The sequence below is a fragment of the Rhinopithecus roxellana genome, chromosome 8 (genome assembly GCF_007565055.1).
Source record: "Rhinopithecus roxellana isolate Shanxi Qingling chromosome 8, ASM756505v1, whole genome shotgun sequence".
NCBI classification, from domain to species: domain Eukaryota; kingdom Metazoa; phylum Chordata; class Mammalia; order Primates; family Cercopithecidae; genus Rhinopithecus; species Rhinopithecus roxellana.
In genome coordinates this window covers 47120069-47145253 of record NC_044556.1, presented here as the reverse complement: position 1 = coordinate 47145253, position 25185 = coordinate 47120069, and the positions used below count along the sequence as shown (strand labels likewise).

Genomic DNA, 25185 nt, shown 5'->3' with positions numbered 1-25185 from the left:
GGGCTTGTAAATGGTGGAACTCAGTGTCCCAACTGTTCTGTGTGAACTCTTGTTTTCACTTTCTGTGTCGTCTGGATATGCTGCTTTTGTGCAATACGTACGTAATATGTAGAAATTGGTAGGCTGTATGTTTACTCATTATGGGGTAATAGAGTCACCATTGAATTACTCACGTAACTTGTCACTGAGGCAGAAAATCTTTCAGTCTTAGTTTCATCACTTCAGTCTGCTAGCTTCCTTTGGATATACCAAAAGTGAGTTTACTATTTGGCAGCAAGTCTTATTTTTTTTTTTTTTTTTTTTTTTGAGACGGAGTTTGGCTCTGTCGCCCAGGCTGGAGTACAGTGGCGTGATCTCGGCTAACTGCAAGCTCCACCTCCCAGGTTCACTCCATTCTCCTGCCTCAGCCTCCCGAGTAGCTGGAACTACAGGCGCCCACCACCACGCCCGGCTAATTTTTTGTATTTTTAGTAGAGACAGGGTTTCACCTTGTTAGCCAGGATGGTCTCGATCTCCTGACCTTGTGATCCGCCCGCCTCGGCCTCCCGAAGTGCTGGGATTACAGGCGTGAGCCACCGTGCCTGGCCAGCAGCAAGCCTTGTAGACTCTAGTATAGAAGCTAAACCTACCAAGAATGTAGAAGTTAATCAGACTGGATTTTTTGGAGAAAAGATGTCTTAAAACATCTTGAAAAACTGATTCCCAGATCTCTGATAAGTGGCACTGCTGGGAATAGCTGAACTTGGAAATTGAGGTCAGTGCAATTTATTGACTCCCATTTAGGCACTTTTTTTTTCCCTCGAGATGAAGTCTTGCTCTGTCGTCCAGGCTGGAGTGCAGTGGCGCAATCTCGGATCGCTGCAACCTCCGCCTTCCAGGTTCAAGGGATTCTCCTGTCTCAGCCTCCGGAGTAGCTGGGATTACAGGTGCAGGTCACCACACCCAGCTAATATTTGTATTTTTAATAGAGATGGGGTTTCACCATGTTGGCCAGGCTGGTCTCGAACTCCTGACGTCAGGTAATCCACCCGCCCCAGCCTCCCAAAGTGCTGGGATTACAGGCTGAGCCACTGCACCTGGCTTTCTATTTTTTTTTTTTTTTTTTGGCGATACAGTTTAACTCTGTCGCCCAGGCTGGAATGCAGTGGCGTGATTTTGGCTCATGGCAACCTCCGCCTCCTAGGTTGAAGTGATTTTTCTGCCTCTGCCTTATGAGTAGCTGGGATTACAGGTGCCCACCACCTCGCCTGTCTGAGTTTTGTATTTTTAGTAGAGATGAGTGCAGTGGGTCATGCCTGTAATCCCAGCACTTTGGGAGGCCAAGGTGGGCAGATCACTTTAGGTAAGGAGTTACCTGGCCGATACGGTGAAACCGCGTCTTTACTAAAACTACAAAATTGGCCAGGCGTGGTGGTGCATGCCTGTAGTCCCAGCTACTCGGGAGGCTGAGGCAGGAGAATCACTTGAACCCAAGAGATGGAGGTTGCAGTGAACCAAGATTACGCCACTGCACTCCAGCCTTGGTGACAGAGTGAGACTCTGTCTCAAAAGAAAAATGAGCGTATTCTTTTCTGAGCTGAAGGATCATCAAGTCAGCTGATGGAGACCCTGTAGATTGAACATGATGATTATCTGTATGCAGAATTCCCACTGGGATGAATATGACCACAGAGAAATGTGACAGAACATTCTTAAGGATCATGAGATTTAATTTAATATCCAGGATGACTGACCTGGATAAACCCTGTTTTACTTGCATATCTTAAAAGAATGGAGTCCTACATAAGTCAGGGTTGGGTTAGGGAATGCCTGCCTGGAAGTAGGAAGAATGGAGAAGCTGGCCTCTGGATGGGCTTTTTTAGTTTTGTTTTAGTGTTACTAGGTTTGCAAGTCCTTGTTGATATGACAGGATCAAGAAAGAAGCTAGAATTAATATCTCAGACGTAGCTTATTCACAGTTTATTTATTCCACAGATTTCATTGATCAACTTAAGAGTTAGAGTTAAAAATCAAATGGGATCTCTTTCTGCTTTGAGATAAGGTTCTTGGGGAAAATACTTGCCTTCAAATGAGTTGGAAGAACTTGTCTAGGGATTGAGAATAGGGATGGGGAATGCATTCCTGATGTACTAACCATTTCCCTGGATCACTTTAGTCTTTTTTTTTTTTTTTTGAGCTGGAGTCTCACTCTGTCACCCAGGCTGGAGTGCAGTGGTGTGATCTTGGCTCATTGCAAGCTCCACCTCCCTGGTTATTCCCCTGCCTAAGACTCCGGAGTAGCTGGGATTACAGGCGCATGCTACCACGCCCAGCTAATTTTTTTGTATTTTTAGTAGAGACAGGATTTCACTCTGTTGGCCATACTGGTCCCTGACTCCTGACCTCAAGCAGTCCACCCACCTTGGCCTCTCAAAGTGCTGGAATTACAGGCATGAGCCACTGCACCCAACCCACTTTAGTCTTTTCTTGTTCTCTAACTTGTCTCTCTCTTTTTTTTTTTTTAGGTGTAGTATTGAGTCCAGTTTGAGCTATTGTTCTCTTTTTCCTGCAAAATGGCACTGTCTAAGAGGGAGCTGGATGAGCTGAAACCATGGATAGAGAAGACAGTGAAGAGGGTCCTGGGTTTCTCAGAGCCTACAGTGGTCACAGCAGCATTGAATTGTGTGGGGAAGGGCATGGACAAGAAGAAGGCAGCCGGTATGTACCTTTCTGCATCTTTTGTCTTAACATACAGGGTGACCCCAAACACTGAACTTCCCCAAAATTCTCTCTGTTGGGAATATCTAAAAAAAGGGCAGGCCATATTTTATTTTCATCTGTATTATAATGAAAATAGGCTAAATAATAATTTGCTTTTTCTCTTATTGCTTATTTTTTATGTTATTTGTGATAGATTTTAAATCTTTGGCTACCATACTGAGTCACCTAAGTTAGATTTACTTAGGAAGTATGCTTAAGTCAGATAGGCATATTCAGATTCAGATTGACATCTCAACATATAAAAGTCTTTATGAAATACATAAAAAATCTTGAAAGAGGTAGATTTTGTTAATGGTAGTCTCCTACAACTTGCTATTTGGGAAAGGTTAGGGTGGTTATTCATCTTAAACTTGATGTTCCATATAAACAGGTTGCTCTGACTGTACAACTTCCCACTCCAAAAAATTATAACTATTTTCACCCCATAGGGCAAGGTCATTCAATGTAAGAGAGATGGGAATCGTAGAAAAAAACTTAAAATTTGTTTCAATCCTGGGAATAAAATTCCAGTGTTGGTACCTGTTATAGGCCTACATATAGACTATGTAGTCTTACCTTTCCAATCCTACCACCGCCTTTCTTCCTGTCAGATCATCTGAAACCTTTTCTTGATGATTCTACTCTCCGATTTGTGGACAAACTCTTTGAGGCTGTGGAGGAAGGCCGAAGCTCTAGGCATTCCAAGTCTAGCAGTGACAGGAGCAGAAAACGAGAGCTAAAGGTAGGTTACAATTTACTGTCTAATGAGCTCAGGACTGTTTTGAATGGTAACAGAGTTGCTGAGCTTGCCAGTTCACACCTTGATATCCTCTATTTAGAGCAGCAAATGTTCAAGAGAGGTACTTAGACATTAAAGTAGGAGAGGTGAATTTGTGTCATCACCATCTGAACTACCTAAGTTCATGGGTTTAAATATCCAAATAAATAATTGGTAGCTTTGTCTTTTTTTAGATAACAGGAGTTTTGGTTCTCATGTTTCTCTATATTTCCTTTTTTTCCTTCTTACTGTTACCTATAAACTGATTGCTCTAAGATTTTATGTTTCATTTATTTGAGGCCTAATAAGTTGTTTTAGAATGTGACTCCACTGGTACCTGAGCTGTAGACCTCATTGTTGCCTCTTTGTAGAGGTTTCTCTGCAATGCACTTGTAGATAGGATACCAAAAAAGTAACTATTATTTATTATATTCTTGAGAGCTTACCATTTGCTCTATGGTATATTGCTGGTCCTCTGGTGCCATAAGTGAAATCCTTGGAGGAGTTGTCGGTAGCCCCTTAACTACTACACTTTTTATTCTGTAGTTGCTGACTGATCCTGGCCTTTTTCAATATTAGCAGTATCAAGTAGTCTATCTTTCTACTCATTTCCCAGTATCTCTCTTTAGAAAAAAAAAAAATTCTGCGACTCCTATCAAACCTTCCAAAGTTCTTTTGATACCTTGGCTATCCCATTGCTTTTCCTGAGGGAAAAGAGTGAGTATAATGTCTGCTTGGTCCCCTGGCCAGGCTATGGAACTAAAAAAAACCAGAGAGATTTGTGTCCTTTGTGTTTAGAGCATTGTAGGGTGATCAGAGGAGAGAGAGTGCTTGCCTTAAAACAGTTTGTAATTTGCCAGGCACTATGGCACGTGCCTGTAATCCCAGCTACCTGGGAAGCTGAGGCAAGAGGATCTCTTGAGCCGAGGAGTTGCAATTTAGAAGAGGCAGGGGTATCACAAAATATATATTTACGTATTATAAAATCTAAGTAGCAGTTTCATGTAAATTTTAGGGTTGGCTATAGAATTTCAGACTTATGTTGAATTTTGTTATATTTAAGGGGGAATGATTGAGCCACAGTATACACAGATCTGTACAGTGAAGATTATGTCACGACAGGGCATACTTTTTTTTTTTTTTTTGAGGCTGAGTCTCACTCTGTTGCCCAGGCTGGAGTGCAGTAGCACAATCTCGGCTCACTGCAACCTGCACCTTCCAGGTTCAAGTGATTTTTCTGCCTCAGCCTCCTGAGTAGCTGGGATTACAGGCACATGCCACCATGCCCGGTTAATTTTTGTATTTTTAGTAGAGATGGGGTTTCACCATGTTGATCAGGTTGATCTCGAACTCCTGACCTCATGATCCGCCCGCCTCGGCCTCCCAAAGTGCTGCAATTACAGGCATGAGCCACTGCATCTGACCAGTAGGGCATACTTCTGTATGATTGCTGAGGGCATGCTGTGAATGAAGTGACTACATTGGGTGGGATTAATAAAAATGGCTTCTTGAAGGAGGTGTCTAGATAGCTTTGGGATACGGGTCCCATTTTTGGTCCATTCAAGTCCCCACCCCACACAATATATTATGGGAGAGTCCTTTTTCTTGAACTGTAGGAGTTCCAGGAAGCGCTCGCCCCTGGCCGAGGATATGTCCTTGCAAAACACGAGCCCTCCTAGTGAAGAGGGGATGTCACCCAAAGCCTACCACCGGTGTGTACATTTGCTTTTTCCCATTGTCCCTTCCAGTTGGCCACTCTCGGTCCTGTTAAATTCACCTTGCAAATTAGTCATCATATTTGAGTTTCCATTGTTTGATGAAAACAAAGTGTTAATGGGGATTACTGAAGAAGAAAGAGAAAGCCCGTGTCCTGGAAGAGCTTAGACTTAGTTGGGAAAATTATACTAACATTGAAATACTTAACACTTGGCAAACAGAATATCAACAGTGTAATTTAACCTAATATGAACCAAGCTCTTACATGATAAGAGAATGTGAAACAAAAAGTTTAATCAGAGTGGGATAAGGTTGTAATGAGGAAAACTTCTTGGAGGAGGTGAGTTTTAGGCAGGATTTGGAACAGGGGTTGTGGAAAAGTTGAGAGAAATCATAAATGTGGGCATTAGCATTTGCAAAGACTTTAAGATGGGAACATTTATAAGAACATGGGAATGAAATTTGTTTGACTGGAATAGGAGATTGTTGAAGTTGGGTGAGATGGTCCACTTGGTGGAGAGGCTAGTAGACCCTGCTTCTGGCAGGTGGCTATTTGCAAGGTTATGTCATATTCCCCTGGGAATAGCCAGAAACTGCTGGTAGGGGCTAGGATAATTCTCTTCTCCCCACGGGGAAGGATACAGCTTTTCTTTCATCTTGGGTTCCCTTAGGAGGTGTTTGGTGATGACTCTGAGATCTCTAAAGAATCATCAGGAGTAAAGAAGCGACGAATACCCCGTTTTGAGGAGGTGGAAGAAGAGCCAGAGGTGATCCCTGGGCCTCCATCAGAGAGCCCTGGCATGCTGACTAAGCTCCAGGTTAGTAATTAGGGACTGGAAGCAAAGTGGTTTTGTGAGTTGAAGAAGCAAAAGGTGCATGGGTCTGTATTTATTGTGATTTTTTTTTTTTTTTTTTTTTTTTTTTTTTTTTTGAGATGGAGTTTTGCTCTTATCACCCAGGCTGGAGTGCAGTGGTGCGATCTCAGCTCACTGCAACCTCTGCCTCCCGGGTTCAAGCGATTGTCCTGTCTCAGCTTCCCAAGTAGCTGGGATTACAGGTACCCGCCACCAAGCCCGGCTAATTTTTGTATTTTTAATAGAAACGGGGTTTCAACATCTTGGCCAGGCTGGTCTTGAACTCCTGATTTCAGGTGATGTGCTCGCCTCGGCCTCTCAAAGTGCTAGGATTACAGGAGCGAGCCACCGTGCCCGGCTTATTTTTTGTATTTCTTGTAGTAGAGACAGGGTTTCACCGTGTTGGGTAGGCTGGTTTCGAACTTCTGACCTCAGGTCATCTGCCCACCTTGGCCTCCCAGAGTGCTGGGATTCCAGGCGGGAGCCAGCGTGCCTCACCTTATTGTGATCTTGATTTAAATTAGTGTTTAGCATTTGAGGAAGCTTTTTTTTTTTTTTGAGATGGAGTTTCACTCTGTTGCCCATGCTGAAACGTAGTGGTGTGATCTCAGCTCACGGCAACCTCCACCTCCCAGGTTTAAGTGATTCTTCTGCCTCAGCCTCCGGACTAGTTGGGACTACGTGCGCACACCACTACGCCTGGCTAATTTCTGTATTTTTAGTAGAAACGGTGTTTTGCCATGTTGGCCAGGCTGGTCTGGAACTCCTGGCCTCAAGTGATCTGCCACCTCAGCCACCCAAACGGCTGGGATTACAGGTGTGAGCCACCACACCAGGCCAGCATTTGGGAAAATTTTATTTCTTGCTTTATGTTTTAGCATTCTTTGATTTGACCAGGAGTATTCCAGGTAAGGGTATTGAAATTGCCATTTACTGTGGCAAGCAAGGTGTGTTATGTACGTTATTTGCCTAATTACCTACGTCACTGAGTCATTGAGAAAATTAAATGAAATGATTAGAACTCATCTCGATGACAGAGGAGAATTTCCAAACATAATGCAAAGAAGATATAATCCACTAGTAAATAATTTTAAGTTGACTTTGTATTTTTTTTAACAGGAAATATTTGTGTTTTTTCAATTGATAGTGTTAAATAATTTTGATACCACATGAACAATAAATGTTTACCATTTAATATTTGAGGGGGGTAATAGAACATATACAGAAATATGGATGGGTGGATTTGCATATATGTGATATTTACAGAAGGAAAGAAATGGGTGTTTTTTTTTTTGGAGATGTCTTTCTCTGTCACTCAGGCTGGAGCACGATGGTGCATTCTCGGTTCACTGCAGCCTCCGCCTCCCAGGTTCAAGTGATTCTCCTATCTCAGCCCCTCAAGTAGCTGGGACTATGGGCTTGTGCCACCATACATAGCTAATTTTGTATTTTTAGTAGAGATGGGGTTTCACCATGTTAACCAGACTGGTCTGGAACTCCTGACCTCAAGTGATCTGCCTCCCAAAGTGCTGGGATTACAGGCGTGAGCCACCATGTCTAGCCTGTTTTTGTTTTTCAGGCAAGGTCTCACTCTGTCCTCCAGCCTGGAGTTCAGTGGCGAGATCTTGGCTTACTGCAACCTCTGCCTCCCGGGCTTGAGTGAGTAGCTGGGACTACAGGCCACCATGCCTGGCTGATATTTGTATTTTTTGTAAAAGTGGAGTTTTGGGCCGGGCGCGGTGGCTCAAGCCTGTAATCCCAGCACTTTGGGAGGCCGAGATGGGCGGATCACGAGGTCAGGAGATCGAGACCACCCTGGCTAACACGGTGAAACCCCGTCTCTACTAAAAATACAAAAAAAAACTAGCCGGGCGAGGTGGCGGGCGCCTGTAGTCCCAGCTACTCGGGAGGCTGAGGCAGGAGAATGGCGTAAACCCGGGAGGCGGAGCTTGCAGTGAGCTGAGATCTGGCCACTGCACTCCAGTCCGGGCGACAGAGCGAGACTCCGCCTCAAAAAAAAAAAAAAGTGGAGTTTTGCCTCGTTGCCCAGGCTGGTCTTGAGCTCCTGGGCTGAAACGATCCTCTTGCCTCTGCCTCCCAAAGTGCTGGACTTACAGGTGTGAGCTACCACGCCCAGCTGATTATTTTCTTTTCTTTTTTTTCTTTTTGAGATGGAGTCTCGCTCTGTCACTTAGGCTGGAGTGTAGTGGCACGATCTCAACTCACTGCAACCTCCACCTCCTGGGTTCACGCCATTCTCCTGCCTCAGTCTCCTGAGTAGCTGGGACTACAGGCATGTACTACCACGCCCGACTAATTTTTTGTATTTTTAGTAGAGACGGGGTTTCACCATGTTAGGATGGTCTCGATCTCCTGACCTTGTGATCCCCCCGCCTCGGCCTCCCAAAGTGCTGGGATTACAGGCATGAGCCACTGTGCCTGGCCCGATGATGTTTTTTATGGAGAATAGGGATGGATGTATTCACAATATATCCTTTTGCAATTTTTCTTTTTTTTTTTGAGACGGAGTCTTGCTCTGTCACCCAGGCTGGAGTGCAATGGCGTGATCTCGGCTCACTGCAACCTCTGCCTTCTGGGTTCAAGCTATTCTTCTGCCTCAGCCCCCCAAGTAGCTGGGATTACAGGTGCACACCACCACGCCTGGCTAATTTTTTTGTATTTTTAGTAGAGGCGGGGTTTCACCATGTTGGTCAGGCTAGTCTTGTACTCCTGAGCTCGTGATCCGCCTGCCTTGGCCTCCCAAAGTGCTGGTATTACAGACGTGAGTCACCGGCCCGGCCTGTAATTTTTCATTTTATTATCTTATTTCATTTTATTTTTTGAGACAGAGTCTCACTCTTGCACTGTTGCCCAGGCTGGAGTGCAGTGGTGCAATCTCAGCTCACTGCAGCCTCCGCCTCTTGGATTCAAGCAGTTCTCCTGTCTCAGCCTCCTAAGTAGCTGGGATTACAGGTGTGCATCACCATGCCCAGCTAATTTTTGTATTTTTAGTAGAGACTAAATTTAGTTTCACCATGTTGGGCAGGCTGGTCTCAAACAACTGACCTCGTGATCCACCTACCTCGACCTCCCAAAGTGCTGGGATTACAGGCGTGAGCCACTGCGCCCAGCACTGTACTTTTTTATTTTTTTGTTTTCTTTTTTTTTTTTTTTTTTTTTTGAGACGGAGTCTCGCTCTGTCGCCCAGGCTGGAGTGCAGTGGCCGGATCTCAGCTCACTGCAAGCTCCGCCTCCCGGGTTTACGCCATTCTCCTGCCTCAGCCTCCCGAGTAGCTGGGACTACAGGCGCCCGCCACCTCGCCCGGCTAGTTTTTTTTTGTATTTTTAGTAGAGACGGGGTTTCACCGTGTTAGCCAGGGTGGTCTCGATCTCCTGACCTCGTGATCCGCCCATCTCGGCCTCCCAAAGTGCTGGGATTACAGGCTTGAGCCACCGCGCCCGGCCTATTTTTTTATTTTCTTATTTATTTATTTAGAGATGGAGTCTCTCTCTCTTGCCCAGGCGGGAGTGCAGTGGCATGGTCTTGGCTAACTATAACCTCTGCCTTCTGTGTTCAAGCAATTCTCCTGCCTCAGCCTCCTGAGTAGCTGGCATTACAGGCACCCACCACCACACCTGGCTAATTTTTGTATTTTTACTAGAGATGGTGTTTCACCGTATTAGCCAGGCTGTTTTTCAGCTCCTGACCTCAAGTGATTCACCCACCTCAGCCTCTCAAAGTGCTGGGATTATAGGTGTGAGCCACCATGCCTGACCCTTCTGTAATTTTTGAATTTTGAATATCACCTATTCAAGAAAAAATGTTAAAGACAAATTTTTAAAAATATCTGGAAGCTCTTTTTGCAAAACGCAAGAGGAGTTGTTTGACCATACCCTCAAAACTTATCATTTTGAACTTCTTTAGGACAGAAGGGGTTTATAGAGACTAGGGAGCAGGTCTTTGCACCATCGTCTCTTGTTTCCCAAACTAGTAGTTCAAGTACTAATATCATGATTTTTTAAAAAAAATTAAGTATAGGCTGGGAGCAATGGCTCACGCCTTTCATCCCAATACTTTGGGAGGCCAAGGCAGGCGGATAAGGGGATTGAGACCATCCTGGCTAACAGGGTGAAACCCTGTCTCTACTAAAAATACAAAATCCATCCTGGCTAACAGGGTAAAACCCCGTCTCTACTAAAAATACAAAAAATTAGCCGAGTGTAGTGGTGGGCGCCTGTAGTCCCATCTACTTGGGAGGCTGAGGCAGGAGAATGGCGTGAACCCGGGAGGCAGAGCTTGCAGTGAGCCAAGATCGCGCCACTGCACTCCAGCCTGGGCCACAGAGTGAGACTCCGTCTCAAAAATAAAAATAAAAAATTAAGCATAATATTTTGTGTAGGTTCTGTTAGGTTTGCATGCATTATTTCAGTGGTTACAATAGACCTGTAAGGTAGGTAACTGTTTTTTTTTTCCCTTTTAGATGCTTAGGAAGTTTAGAGACTAAGTTCCTTATCCAAGATAACAAAGGCATTAAGTGTCAGAGTTAAGATTCAAACTCAGGTTTCTCTGACTCCAGAGTCTCAATCATCACACTGTATTGCTACCTAATATGCCAATCTTGCCTTAGGGACTTGGGTTGAAAAATTCCAGTGCACACTTTTATCTTGACTAAATTTTTTGCACTATGGTAGGCAGTATGTGGTATATTCAAAAAATTTTAAGTGTCTAGACCTGAGAGCCTTGTGTGTTTAAAAACCTGAATGGGAGAAGTAAAGAGGAGAAATTAACAGTTTTTCAATTTTTTTCCTCGAGAGCAGATCAAACAGATGATGGAGGCAGCAACACGACAAATCGAGGAGAGGAAAAAACAGCTGAGCTTCATTAGCCCCCCTACACCTCAGGTATTGTGTCTAGATTACTCTGAAAACAATAGTCTTTGACACAGAATTTCTTGCCATCCACTCAAAATGAGAGACCAGAAGAGGTGACTGCATGTTTCACTTCATAATCATCTACTACAGTCTACCATGATGTGTGTGTGTGTATCTGTGTGTATGCATGTGTATTTGTCTGCCTGTCTTAATGCCTCTGATTTCTTTTACTCTATCTCACAGCCAAAGACTCCTTCTTCTTCCCAACCAGAGCGACTTCCAATTGGCAACACTATTCAACCCTCCCAGGCTGCCACTTTCATGAATGATGCCATTGAGAAGGCAAGGAAAGCAGCTGAACTACAAGCTCGAATCCAAGCCCAGCTGGCACTGAAGCCAGGACTCATCGGCAATGCCAACATGGTGGGCCTGGCTAATCTCCATGCCATGGGCATTGCTCCCCCGTGAGTGTCTATTTCATGGAATACCTTTTCATTTCTGAAGTTTGAGAAGCAATAAATACCTTTGAATGTTACTGATCTGCATGGGCACAGTGCCTCAGGCCTGTAATCCTAGCACTTTGGGAGGCCGAGGTAGGTGGATCACCTGAGGTCAGGAGTCAGGAGTTTGAGACTAGCCTGACCAATATGATGAAATCCCATCTCCACTAAAAATACAAAAATTAGCTGATGGCCGGGCGCGGTGGCTCAAGCCTGTAATCCCAGCACTTTGGGAGGCCGAGACGGGCGGATCACGAGGTCAGGAGATCGAGACCATCCTGGCTAACCCGGTGAAACCCCGTCTCTACTAAAAAAATACAAAAAACTAGCCGGAGGAGGTGGTGGGCGTCTGTAGTCCCAGCTACTCGGGAGGCTGAGGCAGGAGAATGGCGTAAACCCAGGAGGTGGAGCTTGCAGTGAGCGAGATCCGGCCACTGCACTCCAGCCTGGGTGACAGAGCCAGACTCCGTCTCAAAAAAAAAAAAAAAAAAAAAAAATTAGCTGGACGTGGTGGTGCATGCCTGTTATCCCAGCTACTTGGGAGGCTGAGGCAGGAGATCACTTGAATCCAGGGGGCAGAGGTTGCAGTGAGCTGAGATCGTGCCACTGCACTCCAGCCTGGGTGACAGGGAGACTCTGGCTCAGAAACAACAACAACAACAAAATTACTGATCCTCTTTTTCCACAGAACTTAGATCATTTCTCACAGTTCCATATTTCTTATGTGTGATTGATTAACCAGTTGAATTTTTTCTCTTGGCTTCCCTGTTGTTGCAGGGTTTATTATCTTCTTATGATTGATATAACTGAGATTAAGGTTATTCTTCTGATATTGGAGCTCTGAATAGAGCCAGGTTTCCTTCCTGGTTTCAAACTCAGATTTATCCATTAAACCACGTTGTGTGAGATCAGATCTGAGGTTCCTCTGCAACTGGTCAAAGATGTTACACTTTTGTTTTTTAGCATCTACAGTTGGTCTGTCATCCCATGACTGATGTAAGAATTCAGGGATAAAAAAGATAGGATTATAAATTCATATAATTTATAAACTCATTTCATTTGGTTGTCCTATATACTAAAATATCTACTTTGATATTTTTAATCAAGATGTTATTGGCAGGTCGTGGTGACTCACACTTGTAATCGCAGCGCTTTGGGAGGCTGAGACTGGCAGATTGCTTGAGTTCAGGAGTTCAAGACCAGCCTAGGCAACATGGCAAAACCCCATCTCTCTAAAAAATACAACAATTAGCCAAGCATGGTAGAGCATACCTGTAGTTCCAGCTGCTTAGGAGACTGAGGTGGGAGAATTTCTTTGAGCCTGGGAGGTTGAGGTTGCAATGAGCTGTGATTGTGGCACTATACTTTAGCCTGGGCAACAGAGTAAGACCATGTCTCAAAAAAAAGATGGTATTACTCACGGATGAGATTGTTCCCTAGAGTTATTTTATCGTCTTTTTTTTTTTTTTTTTGAGAGGGAGTCTCACTCTGTTGCCCAGGCTGGAGTGCAGTGGTGTGATCTCGGCTCCCTGCAACCTCCACTTCTTGGGTTCAAGGAATTCTACCTTAGCCTCCCAAGTAGCTGGGACTACAGGTGCCCGTCTAAATTTTGTATTTTTTGTAGAGATGGGGTTGCACTATGTTGCCAAGGCTGGTCTCGAACTCCTGGGCTCAAGCGATCCACCTGCCTCAGCCTCCCAAAGTGCTGGGATTACAGTGTGAGCCACCATGCCCGTCCATCCAAATAACTCTTACAGAGAAGGCACTGCACCCTCAACTTCCTGGGCTCAAGTGACCCTTCTCAACCCCCTGAATAGCTGGGACCAAAGGTATATGCCACCATACCCAGCTAATTTTAAATTTTTTGTTGAGATGGGATCTCCTTGTGTTGCCCAGATTGGTCTCTAACTCCTGGGCTCAAGTGATCCCTCTGCCTTGGCCTCCCAAAATGCTGTAGTTCTAGGCTTCAGCCACCACACCTGGCTTTATTTTGTTTGTTTTTTGTTTGCCTTAATGTTCCATACAGGATTTATTTCTTTGCGGGCTATTTTTCAGGAAGGTGGAGTTAAAAGACCAAACGAAACCTACACCACTGATCCTGGATGAGCAAGGGCGCACTGTAGATGCAACAGGCAAGGAGATTGAGCTGACACACCGCATGCCTACTCTGAAAGCCAATATTCGTGCTGTGAAGAGGGAACAATTCAAGCAGCAACTAAAAGAAAAGCCATCAGAAGACATGGAATCCAATACCTTTTTTGACCCCCGAGTCTCCATTGCCCCTTCCCAGCGCCAGAGACGCACTTTTAAATTCCACGACAAGGGCAAATTTGAGAAGATTGCTCAGCGATTACGGACAAAGGTATCTGGCTTATAGTATAACACAGAATTTAGAAAAAGTTAAGAAGCTGACAGGAAAACATTGTTAAATCTCTATGTTCTAGGAAATTAGATAAATAGGTCATTTAAAGCAGCAATCCTCAACCTTTTTGGCATCAGGGACTCATTTCATGGAAGACAATTTTTCCCCTGGAGTAAGGATGGTTTTGTGATGGTTCAAGCACATTACCTTTATTGTGTACTTTATCATTATTACTATTTTCGAGATGGAGTTTTGCTCTTGTTGCCCAGGCTGGAATGCAATGGCATGATCTCGGCTTACTGCAACCTCTGCCTCTCAGGTTCAAGTGATTCTCCTTCCTCAGCCTCCCGAGTAGCTGGAATTACAGGCATGCACAACCACGCCTGACTTATTGTGTATTTTTGGTAGAGATGGGATTTCTCCATGTTAGTCAGGCTGGTCTTGAACTCCTGACGTCAGGTGATCTGCCCACCTTGTCCTCCCAAAGTGCTGGGATTACAGGCGTGAGCCACCACACCCGCCTTTTTTGGCAGGGGGGGGGGACGGAGTCTTGCACTGATACCTGGGCTGGAGTGCAGTGGTGCAATCTCAGCTCACTGCAACCTCCACCTCCTGGGTTCAAGCCATTCTCCTGCTTCAGCCTCCTGAGTAGCTGGGACTACAGGTGTGCGCCACCATGCCTGACTAATTTTTTGTATTTTTAGTAGAGACAGGGTTTCACTGTGTTGGCCTGGCTGGTCTTAAACTCCTGACCTTGTGGTCTGCCTGCCTTGACCTCCCAAAGTGCTGGGATTACAGGCGTGAGCCACTGTGCTGACTTCTATTATTATTTTATTTTAATATATGATGAAATAATTATATAACTCACCATAATCTAAAATCATTGGGAGCCTTGAGTTTGTTTTCCTGCTGAGACGGTCCCATCTGGGTGTGATGGGAGACAGTGACAGATCATTAGGCCTTAGATTCTCATAAGGAATGTGCAACACAGCCCCCTCGCACCCTCGCATGTGCAGTTCACAATAGGGTTCGCTCACCTATGAGAATCTAATGCCACCGCGGATCTGACAGGAGGTGGAGCTCAGACCATAATACAGGTAATAGGGAGCAATTGTAAGTACAGATGAAACTTTGTTGGTTTGCCTGCTGCTCACCTCCTGCTGTACAGCCCAGTTCCTAAAAGGCCACAGACTGGTGGGTTGGGGACCCCTGATTTAAAGCAATGAACAATTTGAAAATATGCCGGACGAGGTGGCTCAAGCCTGTAATCCCAGTGCTTTGGGAGGCTGAGGTGGGTGTATCACAAGGTCAGGTGCTCGAGACCAGCCTGCCCAACATGGTGAAACCCTGTCTCTACTAAAAATACAAAAATTAGCCGAGCGTGGTGGCGGGCGCCTGTAATCCTAACTACTTAGGAGGCTGAGGCAGGAGAATCACTTGAAATTGGAAGGTGGAGGTTGCAGTGAGCCGAGATCGCACTACTACACTCCTGCCTGAGCGAAAGAGCGAAACTCCGTCTCAGAAAAAAAATTTTAAGCAGATTTTACTTCCTAATTAGTTTCTACATAAGTGGAAATATTATTAAATTGAGTTTGAAAATTCTTCACATACAACTAAGTGGAGGGAAACAATTTGAAACATTCTGACTGACTGAGGAAGACTTGCCTGGAGTTAAAATTTCCTGCAGACAGTACACCTGGAGAGTTGAATTGATTGTATATTGAATGACCTTTGCCTTCTTTTTATCCTCTCAAAGTGAAGTTTTCATAAAATTCTATTTCTGTGTATTTACTGTAGGCATATACTGTGGAGTGAAGGGAGAGGGTGAAGGTGAGGATCTATGAAAATGAACTAAATAAATGATAAAGCAGAACAACTCCTTTCTAAACTTTCAGAATGAACTTGTTGCATTAGGTGTAAAGAGTTCAAAGGGGAAATGTTTTAAAATTTGGGATTATTGGCCAGGCGTCGTGACTCACACCTAAAATCCCAGCACTTTGGGAGGCCGAGGTGGGCGGATCACGAGGTCAGGAAATTGAGACCATCCTGGCTAACACGGTGAAACCCCTTCTCTACTAAAAATACAAAATAATTAGCCAGGCGTGATGGCGGACGCCTATAGTCCCAGCCACTCGGGAGGCTGAGGCAGGAGAATGGCGTGAACCTGGGAGGCGGAGCTTACAGTGAGCCAAGATGGCACCACTGCACTCCAGCCTGGGTGACAGAGCCAGACTCCGTCTCAAAAAAAAAAAAAAAAAAAAAAATTGGGAATCTGGCCCCGCGCAGTGGCTCATGCCTGTAATCCCAGCACTTTGGGAGGCCGAGGCAGGTAGATCACCTGAGGTCGGGAGTTTGAGACCAGGCTGACCAACATGGAGAAACCCCGTCTTTACTAAAAATACAAAATTAGCTGGGGTTGGGGGCCAATGCCTGTAATCCCAGCTACTCCAGAGGCTTAGGCAGGAGAATGGCTTGAACCTGGGAGGCAGAGGTTGCTGTTAGCCAAGACCATGCCATTGTACTCCAGCCTGGGCAACAGAACGAAACTCCATCTCAAAAAAAAAAAAAAAAATTGAGATTCTACAAATTCTGTTTGCTGTGATTCCAATTTATCTTTCTGTCTTGGATTATCTTGTTTTTAGGCTCAACTGGAGAAGCTGCAGGCAGAGATTTCACAAGCAGCTCGAAAAACAGGCATCCATACTTCGACTAGGCTTGCCCTCATTGCTCCTAAGAAGGAGCTAAAGGAAGGAGATATTCCTGAAATTGAGTGGTGGGACTCTTACATAATTCCCAATGGCTTTGATCTGTGAGTTTGTTTTAGTACCTTTTTAAAAAAAAAACAGTTTTTAATCAGCTGAGTTTAAGATTCAAGTTAATACCTTTTAGTAAAGCTAGTGGGAAGGATGGTACTCATTCATTAATTAAAATTTTAAAATCCAAGAACGATAACTAACTGTACACAAGCTCCTGTGTTTTTTGTTTTGTTTTGTTTTGTTTTATTTTGAGAGGGAGTCTTGCTCTGTCACCCAGGCTAGAGTACAGTGTCACGATCTCAGCTCACTGCAACCTCCACCTCCCGGGTTCAAGATATTCTCCTTGAACCTCAGCCTCCCGAGTAGCTGGGACTACAGGTGTGCACCACTACGCCTGTCTGCTTTTTGTATTTTTGGTAGAGAGAGGGTTTTGCCATGTTGGCCAGGCAGGTCTCAAACTCCTGACCTCAGGTGATCTGCCTGCCTTAGCCTCCCAAAGTGTTGGGATTACAAGCATGAGCCACTGCACCAGGCCAAGCTCCTGCATTTGTGAGTGATGTATCATATAGGCTGTTTTTAGCTTTTGGGGTTAATGTAGGATAACCAGGGACACAAATAATCTACAAAAGCAAAGTCTGTAATTATTTTTGCTCTGTTGCACATTGTTGCCTGTTTTTAGCATTATTTTCCTTAATTACATTCTTTTGCTACATATTATAGGTGTTTACATTTCCTAAAGATCTCATTGTGATAGAGCAAGGATTATTAGTTGGTAGGTGAGATAATTGTAAATATATCTTATAAGGCTGGGCTTGGTGGCTGACACCTGTTATTTCCAGCACTTTTGGAGGCTGAGGGCTGAAGGATTGCTTGAGCCCAGGAGTTAAAGACCAGCTTGGGCAATATGGTGAGACCTCATTTCTATAAAAATTAAAAATTAAAAAAGAAAAAAAAAGTAGCTGGGCATGGTGGCTTGGCTACCCAGGAGGCTGATGTGAGAGAATCACTCGAGCCCAGGAGTGTCTGTGCTGCAGTTAGCTATGATCATGACCACTGCACTCTAGCCTGGACAACAGAGTGAAACTCTGTCTCAAAAAAAAAAAAAAAAAAGGATATAAGACACATTTGAGGAGCTTTAAATATATCTGCGCCATCATTCTTTTTTTTTTTTTTTTTTTCTGTCTGAGACAGAGTTTCGCTCTTGTTGCCCAGACTAGAGTGCAATGGCGCGATCTTGGCTCATTGCAACCTCCGCCTGACAGGTTCAAGTGATTCTCCTGCCTCAGCCTCCCAAGTAGCTGAGATTACAGGCATGTGCCACCACGCCTGGCTAATTTTTTGTGTTTTTAGTAGAGACGGGTTTCTCCATGTTGGTCAGACTAGTCTTGAACTCTCGACCTCAGGTGATCCACCCGCCTCAGCCTCCCAAAGTGCTGGGATTACAGGCACGAGTCACTACGCCCGGTGTTTTTTGTTTGTTTGTTTGTTTTTTAATTAATTAATTTATTTATTTATTTTTTATTTTTTTGAGACGGAGTCTCGCTCTGTCGCCCAGGCTGGAGTGCAGTGGCGCGATCTCGGCTCACTGCAAGCTCCACCTCCTGGGTTCCCGCCATTCTCCCGCCTCAGCCTCCCAGTAGCTGGGACTGCAGGCGCCCGCCACCGCGCCCGGCTAGTTTTTTGTATTTTTAGTAGAGACGGGGTTTCACGGTGTTAGCCAGGATGGTCTCGATCTCCTGACCTTGTGATCCACCCGTCTCGGCCTCCCAAAGTGCTGGGATTACAGGCTTGAGCCACCGCGCCCGGCCTGTTTTTGTTTTTTTAAAGACAGAGTCTCACTCTGTTGTCTGAGCTGGGAGTGCAGTGACACGATCTCGGCTCACTGCAACCTCTGTCTCCTGGGTTGAAGCGATTCTCCTGGCTCAGCCTCCTGAGTATCCAGTACTACAGGCAAATACCACCACAGCTGGCCAGTTTTTATATTTTTAGTAGAGAAAGGTTTCACTGTTTGGCCAAGCTGGTCTCAGACTCCTGACCTTAGGTAATCCACCTGCCTCGGTGTCCCAAAGTGCTGGGATTATAGGCATAAGCCACTGCGCCTGGCCCTGCTCCATCATTCTGATACATGGCTTTAGTAGATTTTATCTTAGCCTTTCCTTGCCCATTCTTTGTCAGCCACTGTTCCAGGGACTTATTATCACTAATGAGAGAACATAGCGTCTATCAGCTGTGGCATGGTAGAAAAAAGGTTGGGAATGACTGCTGTGGAGAGTGTGTTCAACCATAGAGGGACTCAGTTTTCTCATTGTAAAAATTATGTGTAATTTAATTATATATTTTAGGTACATAAATGCTATTTTAGGTATATCAAGCACAAGAACCCATTATGGAGAATGGATTTTTTCATTGTATTTCTGAGACTCCTCTCTTAGAATCATCTCTATCCACATATCGCGTTTTCTTTCCTTCCTACAATTTTAGTACAGAGGAAAATCCCAAGAGAGAAGATTATTTTGGAATCACAAATCTTGTTGAACATCCAGCCCAGCTCAATCCTCCAGGTAATGTATAAATTCCTGAATCAAGTCTCTGTAGCAGCATTATCCACTGGAAATTTACAGTGATGAACATGTTCTGTACCTGTGCTGTTCAATACAGTAGCCACTATCCATGTGTAATTCTTTTTTTTAATTCAGTTTTTTTCCTAACAATAGTTTGTAGTTTGACCAGTGAACATACATTTTAAGTGCATATTCCTGTGCTTAGAATTTCATGAGACAGCCAAGCATGGTGGCTCATGCCTCTAATCCAAACACTTTGGGAGGCCAAGGCAGGAGGATCGCTTGAGGCCAAGAATTCAAGACGAGTCTGGGCAACACAGTGAGACCTATCTCAAGGAAAAAAAATTTGGCTGGGTATGGTGGCTTATGCCTATAATCACTGCACTTTGGGAGGCTGAGGTGGGCAGATTGCTTGAGCTCAGGAGTTCCAGATCTGGGCAACATAGCAAAACCCCATCTCTACAAAAAATAAAATCAGGCGGACATGGTGGTATGCATCTATAGTCCCAGCCTCTTGGGAGGCTGAGGTGTGGAGGATGGCTTGAGCCTGGGAGGTAGAAGTTGCAGTGAGCTGAGATGGCGCTGCTGTACTCCAGCCTGGGTGATACTGCCAGACCTTGTCTCAATAAAAAAAAAGAACCCCAAAAATTTCATGAAGCTTTACATTTACAGTTCCCTGGTTGTTCCTAGGAAGCAGCCCTCAGCTTGCTCCTTTTATAGAACCACATGTTGTCGTGGCATCCACAGTTAAATGCAAATGCAAGAGCTAAACTCTTGGGTTGGTGTGTTACTAGATGCGATATGCTCCACTACCCACTGTGAGGGATGCTAACTCCAAAGGACTTTTTGTTAGTTTCCCAAAGTTGAAACTGGGAAACAAAGTTGCTTTGTTTTTTTTTTTTTTTGAGATGGAGTTTCACTTTTGTCACCCAGGCTGGAGTGCAATGGCGCGATCTCCATTCACTCATTCACTATAACCTTCACTCCCCCGCCGGGTTTAAGCGATTCTCCTGCCTCAGCCTCCCAAGTAGCTGGGAGTATAGGTTCCCACCACCACACCTGGCTAGTTTTTGTACTTTTAGTAGAGACAGGGTTTTGTCATGTTGGTCATGCTGGTCTTGAACTCCTGACCTCAAGTTATCCTCCCACCTCAGCCTCCCAAAGTGCTGGGTTTACAGGCGTGACCCACCGCACCTGACCCTAATTTTGTTTTCTACATTTGCCAGGGATCATTGAATGAGGGGGTTTAACAGCTTAAAGGAAAACAACTAAGAACACTACTTAAGAAAGAGGCTGGGTGCGGTGGCTCACGCCTGTAATCCCAGCACTTTGGGAGGCCGAGGCAGGTGGATTATGAGGTCAGGAGTTCAAGACCAGCCTGGCCAATATGGTGAAACCCTGTCTCTACTAAAAATACAAAAATTATTGGGGAGAGGGTGGTGCGTGCCTGAAGTCCCAGCTTCTCGGGAGGCTGAGGCAGGACAATCACCTGAACCCGGAAGGCAGAGGTTTCAGTGAGCCGAGATCGTGTCACTGCACTCAAGCCTGGGTGACAGAGCGAGAAATGATCGGGCGCGGTGGCTCACGCCTGTAATCCCAGCACTTTCGGAGGCCAAGGCGGGCGGATCATGAGGTCAGGAAATTGAGACCTCTGGCTAACAAGGTGAAACTTCGTCTCTACTAAAAATACAAAAATTAACCAGGCATGGTGGTGGGTGCCTGTAGTCCCAGCTACTCGGGAGGCTGAGGCAGGAGAATGGCATGAACCCGGGAGGCAGAGCGTGCAGTGATCCGAGATTGCGCCACTGTACCCCAGTCTGGGCAACAGAGCGAGACTCCATCTCCAAAAAAAAAAAAAAAAAACGATAAGAATGTTTTTTAAAAACATACTGCCGGGCACCAGGCCTGAACTGATTTTAATCTTACTGATCCCTTATTAACGAGTTTTCTCCATTTTCTATTTAAAGTTTATATATATATATATACACACACACAGACACACACACATATTTTTTTTTGAGATGGAGTCTTGCTCTATCACCAGGCTAGAGTGCAGTGGTGCAATCTCAGCTCACTGCAACCTCCGCCTCCTGGATTCAAGTGATTCTCCTGCCTCAGCCTCCCGAGTAGCTGGAACTACAGGCATGTGCCACCGTGCCCAGCTAATATTTGTATTTTTAGTGGAGTCGGGGTTTCACCATGTTGGCTAGGCTGGTCTTGATCTCTTGACCTTGTGATCTGCCCGCCTCTGCCTCCCAAAGTGCTGGTATTACAGGCATGAGCCACTGCACCTGGCCTCAATATATTTTTTACATACAATGTTTATAATAGAGTTGGGTCTCACTTGGTTGTCCAGGCTGGTCTGGAACTCTTGGGCTCAAGCAATCCTCCCACCTTGGCCTACCAAAGTGCTAGAATTACAGGCATAAGCCACTGCGTCCAGCCTAAAGTTTCTTTTAATGATATTGATATTTACGTAGGTCTCTTTAATATTCTTACTGCTGTCCAGGCATGGTGGCTCATGCCTGGCCAACATGGTGAAACCCTGTGTCTACTAAAAATATAAACATTAGTCAGGCATGGTGATGTGTGCCTGTAATCCTAGCTACTCGGGAGGCTGAGGCAGGATAATTACTTGAACCCAGGAGGCAGAGGCTGCAGTGAGCCGAGATTGCACCATTGCACTCTAGCCTGGGTGACAGAGTGGGGGGAATAATATATATATATATATATATATATAATTTTCTTATTGCTTTGGTATACTAATCTCTGCCCTGACAGTTGACAATGACACACCAGTTACTCTGGGAGTATATCTCACCAAGAAGGAACAGAAAAAACTTCGGAGACAAACAAGGAGGGAAGCGCAGAAGGAACTACAAGAAAAAGTCAGGCTGGGCCTGATGCCTCCTCCAGAACCCAAAGGTACATCTCTTAGTGGCCTCTGCTGTTAAAAAGAGTGGCAAGTTTATGTCTTAACTCTATGTTTGAGTGATTTCTGTTTCTAAGAAACATTCTTGGGGTCTTTTTTCTCCAAGTGTTCTACCATCTTTTCATATTAAGATAGGTCAACACATTCATTATAGAGGCCATTTAAGGCTTATTTTTAAGCATACTGATCATACAACACTCTGGTTTTCCTGGAAGAATACAGGTCTTGAAATTCATGGAGATAGTAGTTGCAGTATTTGCATAGACTTTTTATGTACATAATTCTTAATGTTTTAATTTTTACAATGAAAGTGCAGGATAAAGAACTTGCGGCCGGGCGTGGTGGCTCAAGCCTGTAATCCCAGCACTTTGGGAGGCCGAGGCGGGCGGATCATGAGGTCAGGAGATCGAGACCATCTTGGCTAACATGGTGAAACCCCGTCTCTACTAAAAATACAAAAAATTAGCCGGGCGTGGTGGCGGGCGCCTGTAGTCCCAGCTACTCGGAGGCTGAGGCGGGAGAATGGCATGAACCCGGGAGGTGGAGCTTGCAGTGAGCAGAGATTGCGCCACTGCACTCCAGCCTGGGCGACACAGCCAGACTCCGTCTCAAAAAAAAAAAAAAAAGAACTTGCCCCTGTAGTTACATTCTCGTTCAGCAATATTTTGACTGAGGACTGTTATGTATAAGCTCTTTCAGTAGATGCTGTGATAAGTACCAATCTTCAACTTAATTGTGTGAACTTCTGCAAATGCTGAAGTGATTGGGTGAGATTTTCAAGGTAGTAGTTATAGGAGGAAGTGAGTTTAGAAGCAGAGATTTGAAATAGGTAAATAATATGAATTGGTGTAGAAGAGAGTTATCTGGAGAAGTGACTTCAAAGATTGACTGCTGTCCTCTCTTCACTGCAGTGAGAATTTCTAATTTGATGCGAGTATTAGGAACAGAAGCTGTTCAAGACCCCACGAAGGTAGAAGCCCATGTCAGAGCTCAGATGGCAAAAAGACAGAAGTAAGTGCCATGGGATTGGGTGGAAACCCCGGGCAAGGACCTTTCCCAAACTCTTCTGGGGGATCCATATTTGGAGGGAGGAGAGAGTTCTCCGTTGCTCTCTCTTTCCCTCAGCCCTGCCTCTGATCTTCAATGCCTTTCTCACTTGTGGATGTCCTTCCTGTCACGACAGAGCGCATGAAGAGGCCAACGCTGCCCGAAAACTCACAGCAGAACAGAGAAAGGTCAAGAAAATTAAAAAGCTTAAAGAAGACATTTCACAGGGGGTACACATATCTGTATATAGGTAGGTGTCCATACTGGGCTGACCTTCACCTTAGAATTACTAAAACGTTTTCCAAGTGCTTAAGGCAGAATCACTGTGGCCTAAAAGCATACGTGACACCAGTTCCTACTCTCTTTTAATGACCCTAGTGTGGATCAAGAGCTAGTAAATCTTGTAAAATAGCGAGGGTTAATGACTTATGTTTATGGTTATGCAAGTCTTCCCTCTGAAGTCTTCTTTTTTTACCATAATATTAGTTCTGAAAAAAAACAAATCAATATACTTGTTCAGGCCAAGATACGAACCAGAGATTGTATGTCCTTTGAGGACTATAAAATATCATCCTATTTCTTTTTTTTTTTCATCTTTTTTTTTTAAATGATCTGAGTTTGCTTCCAACATCCATGGAAGCATTACAAATTTTCTTTCCTCAGTAGTCATATCCTTACCCTGATGTATTGCTGTGTTTCATCCTCACTCCAAAATGCATTTTATATGTTGTAAATATTTTTCTACCTTTGTGTTGATTTAATGTTTTTATTTTTTTATGTTGAGTACATGTTTATATTCTATTTTTAAAATGTGCTTATTTTGTTAACTAGTTCTTTATTATAAAAGTACATTACTACAAAAGTAGTGAATGTTTATTAAGATTTAAAAAATTGTCTGACAATACAGAAGAACACTTACTCAGAATGTCTCCTTTCTTTTCTCTGATTCCTTAGAATCACTCTCTTTAGGTAATTGCTATTAACAGTTTTTCACATATCCCCCTAGAAAATTTTCTTTTTTTTTTTTTTTTTTTTGAGACGGAGTTTCGCTCTGTCGCCCAGGCTGGAGTGCAATGGCCGGATCTCAGCTCACTGCAAGCTCCGCCTCCCGGGTTTACGCCATTCTCCTGCCTCAGCCTCCTGAGTAGCTAGGATTACAGGCATGCACCCCCACGCCTGGCTAATTTTTGTGTTTTTAGTAGAGATGGGGTTTCACCATGTTGGCCAGGATGGTCTCGAACTCCTGACCTTGTGATCTGCCCACTTTGGCCTCCCAAAGTGCTGGGATTACAGGTGTGAGCCACTGCGCCCAGCCAAGTAATCCTATATTATGAGGGTCTAAGGGTCTAGAGGACAAAAAGTCTGTAGGTCTTTACATTGTCAAGAACGATGAGATTATAAGCATTTTTGGATAATAGTAAATACCTCTCCCTGATTCTTAGAGTAAACTTTGGTTACCTGCTATTGTGTAATGTAAAGTGCTAGACTTTGAAGAAATATAAGAGTGTGGAAATATTTCTAGACTCATCAACTCTACCTTTTAAGCATTCATCTATTTGTTTACTCCAGAGGCCTTTGTTTATAGAGAGGAAACCATTTGGGATTCACCTCTACTTGCCACTCCATTCAGGCAGCTGCTGATGCTAAAATGGAAGACATAACTAAACTTTCCCTTCTCCAGAGTTCGAAATTTGAGCAACCCAGCCAAGAAGTTCAAGATTGAAGCCAATGCTGGGCAACTGTACCTGACAGGGGTGGTGGTACTGCACAAGGATGTCAACGTGGTAGTAGTGGAAGGGGGTGAGTCTGCAAAACTTGAGGGAGACTGTCCCCAGACAACCCTGGGCTTAGAGTGGTTAGCATTGTGGGGAGAAAGGAGAAAAAGATAGTATTTTAGTGCCATACCTGATATAATATGCTAGGTTATTGCTTCTGTGTTTATTGGAATAGAAGGCCCTAAGATGTGGTCCTGGGATTGCTTCAACTACCACATTAATGTCTGAGCTCAGAGGTTCTTTCTAACCCATCATCTTCCACAGTTCTGGCAAAATTCTTCTTCTCTGTTTCC

General features: G+C 44.4%; 1 protein-coding gene across 5 annotated transcripts in view; it reads left to right on the top strand.

The window, feature by feature from the left end:
* The window catches only part of PRPF3 (pre-mRNA processing factor 3), a 33236-nt gene that overhangs the window by 921 nt on the left and 7130 nt on the right, over positions 1–25185 (top strand). For 3 of the 5 annotated variants that reach the window (XR_004058869.1, XM_010387267.2, XM_030936464.1), the window contains exons 2-13: positions 2505–2697; positions 3351–3481; positions 5905–6051; positions 10906–10989; positions 11203–11423; positions 13515–13821; positions 16464–16630; positions 19059–19138; positions 21920–22063; positions 22982–23081; positions 23254–23367; positions 24799–24917. Coding sequence is in view for 3 of the 5 variants with exons in the window: in XM_010387267.2 (XP_010385569.1) it covers positions 2553–2697; positions 3351–3481; positions 5905–6051; positions 10906–10989; positions 11203–11423; positions 13515–13821; positions 16464–16630; positions 19059–19138; positions 21920–22063; positions 22982–23081; positions 23254–23367; positions 24799–24917 (1759 nt within the window). In the remaining 2 variants the exon portion in view is untranslated. Of the gene's footprint in view, positions 1–2504; positions 2698–3350; positions 3482–5133; positions 5230–5904; positions 6052–10905; positions 10990–11202; positions 11424–13514; positions 13822–16463; positions 16631–19058; positions 19139–21919; positions 22064–22981; positions 23082–23253; positions 23368–24686; positions 24918–25185 lie in introns of all 5 variants that reach the window. The other 2 variants (XM_030936465.1, XR_004058870.1) reach the window with 2 other exon arrangements.